This window comes from Notothenia rossii (genome assembly GCF_949606895.1).
Source record: "Notothenia rossii genome assembly, contig: scaffold_537, whole genome shotgun sequence".
NCBI lineage: Eukaryota > Metazoa > Chordata > Actinopteri > Perciformes > Nototheniidae > Notothenia > Notothenia rossii.
The window spans coordinates 701-7500 of record NW_027640187.1 but is presented as its reverse complement, the minus strand read 5'-3'; the positions used below and the strand labels follow the sequence as shown (position 1 = coordinate 7500).

The 6800-nt window shown below is 41.0% G+C and overlaps 1 protein-coding gene across 1 annotated transcript in view; it reads right to left on the bottom strand.

Moving 5' to 3' along the window:
• Positions 1-6567, bottom strand: part of LOC307026986 (set1/Ash2 histone methyltransferase complex subunit ASH2-like) — a 7155-nt gene extending 588 nt beyond the window's left edge. The window contains exons 1-4 of the mRNA XM_079695143.1: positions 6448-6567; positions 5327-5422; positions 1969-2064; positions 1747-1822 (exon numbers count right to left, since the gene is read on the bottom strand). Coding sequence (XP_079551269.1) covers positions 1747-1822; positions 1969-2064; positions 5327-5422; positions 6448-6531 — 352 coding nt within the window. The 5' untranslated portion in view covers positions 6532-6567. The remainder of the gene's footprint in view (positions 1-1746; positions 1823-1968; positions 2065-5326; positions 5423-6447) is intronic.
• Positions 6568-6800: the final 233 nt, after the last annotated feature.

Genomic DNA, 6800 nt, shown 5'->3' with positions numbered 1-6800 from the left:
ACGGTCATCATTTTCATAGGTTTTTTGGTTCAACTTTGGGGAGTTTAGAGAGATGCAGGGACGACGGATTTTATAGGCTGACCCTGAAGGCAGCATCTGTCTGGTTCAATAGAGAGGTGAAGCCCCTCCCTTTCCTCCATGGGTCCTTATTTCTGAAAAAGTATGTATTGAAGTCAATGGAGAGAGAAAGATTATCTCTCGATCCCGTTTGAATTGTGCCACGAATTACACATATGATGTTTGTCAATTTAAAAGATAATTTTGCAAGTCAAAAAATAAAAATGTTTGGTAAAACTGTGAAGTGACACTTTGTGTGAAACCGCTCAATGAACTACATCTCACATCTCGCACCACAAAAAAAGATGGCCGTCACGTTGGCACATTTCACTTCTTTCTTTCAGAATGAGGTGAAAATCACTCCAAGTCTGGGCGTGTTGAGAGCTGTACACACACACAAGGGGAGTTAGTCGGTTCATTAGAGCCAGCATGCGGGACCGGGACTCTGGGATTTGTAGTCTTTCTAGTTGCGTATTTTTCATAGTCTTATATTTCAACAGTTCTACGACAAACTGTGACTTTTTTAAAATTTATTTTTATTGACAATCATCATATGTGTAATTCGTGGCACAATTCAAACGGGATTGAGATAATCTTTCTCTCCATTGACTTCAATACATAGTTTTTCAGAAATAAGGTCCCATGGGTCGGAAGTAGACGGGCGGGACTTCGCCTCTCTATGGGATTTTCTCCACACGTTTTTTTTGTTAGGAACCACCTTTTTTAAATCCACCAGTTTGGTATTTACTGACAACTCCCTCTCTTCCCTCTCTTCTCCAGACACAAACACTCACCAGTGTGGTATTTGCTGACGTATTTTATGTTCTAATAAAAATAGAAACCAAGTGGAATTTGTCCAATGTACTGACGCGTAACCACCGTTTCTCATTTCATTCATCCATTTGATAATGTTATCAACTTAGGAATCCCTGACATAAAAAAAGTTACAATAAAAATTCTCGTCGACCAATAGCCGTCACTTAAGGCGATTAGTCGACTAATCGTGGCACGTTTGTGATATTATGATTATAAATAAATATTTTGTTATTCTTTTTCTCCTCCCTAAATGGTCTCAGTTTCAAAGGCTCGCTTTTTTTTGTTGGAAACCACCTTTTTGAAATCCACCAGAGGGGTATTATTTACTGACGTATTGTTTGTCGTGGACCAAAGCGTTAAAATCTCTCCAGCTTGTGTTAACCACAGAACTTATTTCAACCATTCAGAAAACCATTGACTTCCAGAAAAGGTCATCATTTTCAAAATGCTCTTAGGTTCAACTTTGGGGAGTTTATACAGTGATATAGGGAGGACGGATTTTATAGGCTGTCCCTGAAGGCAGCATCTGCCTGGTTAGATGGGATTTGTCCGTGTGATTTTGGGTGATTGCAGAAGCGCTTATGATACGTTATGAGTTGTTTTAAATCCAGCAGTGTGGTGTTTACTGACGTGTTTTATGTCGTAGAACAAAGCGTTCAAATCTCTTCAGCTTGTGTTGACCTTATTTCAGGCTAACAACGAAAAACACATTCAGAAAACCGTTGACTTCCAGACCAGGGGACAGGAAGAGTTTAAACTGGGACTCCTTCCTGCACCACTCTACACAGGCCAGTGATGGGAGACATGTCCCCACGTTGGCTTTAGTTTCACCTGCATGACAATTCAAATGCATTTATTGGTTTCTACCCTTACCATTCACCCCTGCAGCACTTGGAGCAGCACTGGTTTGTTTCTGTGAGTCATACGAGGGTCCGATGGTCCCTAGGTCCTACAGAACAATCAATACAACTGAAGTTAGACGTTTAAAAAAAAAAAAAATTTAATTCCAAGGGCTATCCACAAAAATATGGGGTAGCGAGACAAAGATGTCCCGTGTCAGTGATAGTATGTTATTATAATGAATGATGAATAAACCTGGTCCAAAAGGCCGAATTTGGGGTATTCCTCCTCGGGGTCTTTGCTGCCGGGGTCCGGGTGCTCCTTCACCAGGAAGACATCTCGCTCTTTACTCTGGAGATAAAACACACGTACTATTAGAAAGATATTACTATATGATAACAGTAGTATTTGGGTTGTTCAGTGGAGGGTCAGACATAATATTGGTTCTCGGGATAACCTAGTATTTATAATAAAGCTTTATTGATACAGCACTTTTCATACAACACGCGCAGCTCAAAGGTCCATGCAGCACAATACAATACAAACACATCTGATCAGACAGACACAAGGAGGTCAAATCTTTGATAATAAAATATAATAAATAATGGTTTCTCTCCGACAGATGAGACACAAGACGACTGAGTCCATGCAACAATATAACATATATTGGACGGTGGTGGCGAAGTCGATAGGGAGTTGGCTTGGCAACTGGACGGTCACCAGTTCAAGTCCCGGCAATACCAAGTGCTACCGAGGTGTCCCTGAGCAAGGCACCGTTCCCTACACTGCTCCCCGGGCGCCGTACATAATGGCAGCCCACTACTCCTAACACTAGGATGGGTCACATGCAGAGAAACAATTTCCCCACGGGGATTAATAAAGTATACATACATACATATATACATACATACATAACCCCATAAGCCAAAGTCAACGTATAGCTACAACAGAAATACAAATAAAAACATAATAGTAATAAAAATGCCATAATTCTAATAAAGATTACGCAATTAAGAAATAAAAAAGACCAACGTCAAAAGAAATGTTGCTACTGAAGCATGTTGGATAAATAACGAGGGGTTGCTGATAAAATGCTAATCTAAAAAGGCGTGTCTTTAGCTGGTGTTCAAAAATGTCCACTGAGTTTTCCTCTGATACAAAGAGCAGTATCTTCTTATTTCTCTGTGTATCTATGTTTCCAACTTAGTTATTATACCCCCGTTATCGAGGCCCTTTTTGTATCTTTTACATTACATGTTTACTTGTTAGACACTTTTATCCAAAGCGACATACCGTAATTTTCGGAATTTAAGCCGCGCCTTTTTTTACAATTTTTCGACCCTGCGGCTTATATAACGGTGCGGCTAATCTATGGATTGTTACAGCTAACGGCCACTAGGGGACCTCCTAAATCTATGGATGTTACAGGTTACAGTCCACCACCTTTAACTCTATGGGCTCTATGGCCGGTCCGCGCCCCCCACCTTTAAGCGGCGGGCTCCAGCAGGAAAAGCTGGAGGCCGGAAAAGAGTGAGACAGGTAGCGCGTAAAAGTAAAAGTGGAACCGAGAGTGGTACGAGAGACAGAACGAGAGCAAGACAGACAGACATTACGAGAGCGAGACAGTTTGTCCCCGTACCACTGGTTGAAAACCACTGCTGTAGATCACTGCCGGTACGTGCGCTGGGAGCGCACCGTTTAAGTTTGAAAGTTGAAAAGTGTGTGTGTCTGAAACGCTATGTGATACAGTACAGTTTACACAGCACATGTTCTGGAGCTACTATTGCACTAAATGCTAACACTTGAATACGTTATGCAAATATGCAACTTGTTTGTTGAAATGTTAATAAATGGGAGCTTCCTCAAACAGCCATCTCTTTCCCGACAATCCCCTCTGTGCACGAACCCTTACATATGGTAATTAAACATTAAAACACCTGCGGCTTATAGTCCAGTGCGGCTTCTATATGTACTAGGGATGTAACGATATACCGAATATCGCGGTATCGCGGTAAATACAATTCCCAATACCGTCGTGAGACTGACAAAATCTACCGCGATTTTAAAAAAAATAATAATTAAAAAAAAAAAAATTTTTTTTTTTTTTTTTAACCAGGTGGTCCCATTGAGATCATCGATCTCTTTTTCAAGAGAGACCTGTCCAACATGGCAGCAAGTAGGTTACAACATGAAAATAAAACAACAGATAACACAAAAGGACATTGTATTTACAGGGCTACATTTACACACCTAGAGACATTGACAAGTACCAACCATATATTTATATCTCGCCATGTCAATAAGCCTGTCGTTAGACTTTTTCGCTGTCCGTCATTTTGACAGACAGGATCGTAAAATATCCGTCATAATCCCTTATTACCCGTCGGGTCTGAACAGTTCACGATAGAGCATGCTCGTGAACTGTCAACGGGGGGGGGGGGGGGGGCGGTGTTATGCCGTGTGTGCATGCACCTCGCGGGACGCGCACAGCGTGAAGCAAAACCTCCCAGACATGTATTGATCTGTACGGCAAATTACGGTTTGGGAACTATATCATTTCCTTTTGGAGGGCATGCATAACACGGCATAACACCAGAGCCTCGCTGCGGGGAAACGTTGGCGCTGTTCCGAGTTTGTTCTAATCTGTCAAAATGACAGACTGCTTTCAGATTTTTCCGTCATTGTTAAATAAAATATTCGGTTAACGCGACCACTGGTGTCCCAGCAACATCAGTACCAAGCGAGAGAGTTGTTTCCAGAGCAGGGGATATTGTAAATGCCCAAACACCCCAGCTTATAAATACCTGGAAATGTGGACATTCTCATATTCCTAAAAACCTGTCTGATGATGCTGAGTGAGTGACTAGTGAGTTTGAGTTGAGTTACTTGAAAAACTAAAGTGAAACTTGATTTATTTTATTGCAGGGTCTGATTATTAAATGTCCTTGTTTATTTGTGAGATGCAGTGGCATAAAGAAAATGCTTACTTTGTTTGGTAGTACCAGTAGGTACAAAAACACTGGTTTTCTTGTTCCAGTCTGTTACTGTCACTTTGTTTTTGACACTTTAAAATACTGCTATCCTACAAAAAGGCTGTAAAAATCAGATTTATTATGTAATAAAGAAACATTTTCCGAGTAAAAAAATGTTTTATTGAAAAAAAAAAATTTATGATTTTTTTTTTCTTCCCTTTATTATTCAATATCGCGATAAATACCGTACCGTGGACTTGTTATCGCGATATTATCGTACCGTGAGTTTTTGGTATCGTTACATCCCTAATATGTACACATCATTCAATTTAGCTGCTGCCGCTTATATTCAGGTGCGCCTTATAGTCCGAACATTACGGTACTCAATACTGTGGACAATCCCCACAGGAGCACTTTGGGGTGAAGTGTCTCAGGGACACAACGACATGCTGACTGCAGAGGGGTTTGAACCTGCTGTGACCCCCTGATCCCAACACATACGCACAACCCACTGCGCCACATACCTCCGTATCTTGATATATGTCTACATGTCACACTGTGGGACTGCGAGGAAGGTATTTTGAATGTTCTGTTTGTATAACATGTGGAATTCTTGACAGTAAAGTTGAGTTTGACGTTACCATTGTCTTCACGATGTTGTTCGGCCAGGTGAGTTTCCCGGGTCTCTGACGGGTCGTCATGCACTCCCAGTACTTATCAATGAACGGGATGATATCCTGCAGAGAGAGAGAGAAGAGAGAGAAACCATTATCTCCACACTAGGGCTGTCCCCGAATATTCGACTATTCGTTCGTTGGCCAACTATTCGGGTTAGGGTTTGGACGATGGTAAGAAGAAGGCAGTTTGCCAAATATGCGATAAGACACTGGCCTACCACGGTGGAACAACAACTCTGAAGAGTCACCTGGATGCTGTGAGTAGTAGCCTAGCCTAGCTTAGCTGTTGTCAAGTTGCCATGGTGAAGCTGCTTTATCCGCCGTTTAAACAGTAACGTTACACATGATAAAATCGTGCACTTACTTTGCTTGGAAAATAGTTGTAAGCAAGCAAATTGTTTTTTTATATTAGTTTTTCAATTTTATCGAATAGTGAAAATAATAGGAGCAATGTGGGAACATCTGGGCTCAGGCAATTATTGGCATACAGTTCAGGCAATTATTGGCATACGTTCATTTATTTTTCGTTCTTCAGTTATTTAAATACTGTTTACTGTTAGGCCTACTGTTACGGCTATGTTATTAAAGTATTGTTGTTATAACAGAAATATTTGTCTTGTATCTTCAGATTGTAAAAATGAATTACGAGTAACGAGACGGAATTTGGAATCAGATTTGGTCCCCGGGCGCTGCACTGCGGCTGGGTTAAATGCAGAGGACACATTTAGTTTTAATGTATGCGAGTACTGAGACAATAAATACATATTAATAGTATGCTCTTTCTGTGGTTCTGCTTAACAGCGTGTTGTCAGGTGTCTCGGATTTGGAGCGTGTTATGAAACCTTTTGAAAAAAAATTATATAAAAAAAAAAATTCTCCGCCCCGAATATTCGAATATTCGCTTCTGATTACTACCAAATATCCAGAGCCCGAAAAATGGTATTGGGGACAGCCCCACTCCACACATGGTAGAAGTAGTATTTACAGCCTCACCAGGAGATTTCCAACAATCATCTTCATTGGCTATTGGCTTTACAGTTCATATTTGCATGATTCCAAAGGGCAGTGAAACATGTGATGCTCACCTTCTCTTTGGGGAACATGGTCTTCGGATGCTCGTCTTGTGTTCTGGACCTCCAGGTGAGGTTGGCCAGCGCCGTGAGACACATCTCCTTCAGGTCTGAACACACAGAGAGAGAGAGAGAGAGAGAAACACCGGCTTGTTAAAGATTCCAAATGTGTACACATGTGCAACAAAACGTACTCACAGCTAAGTTAGGAGGGTTTATTTATATAGCACCTCTCAACACAAGGCCATTCAAAGTGCTTTACAGAAATGAAAGACATTCAGAGCATTCAGAAAAAGTGCAGCGGATACACATTATAAAATGGCGTTTAAAAACAGCTCGGATAATAAAACATACATGAATAAAAGTTA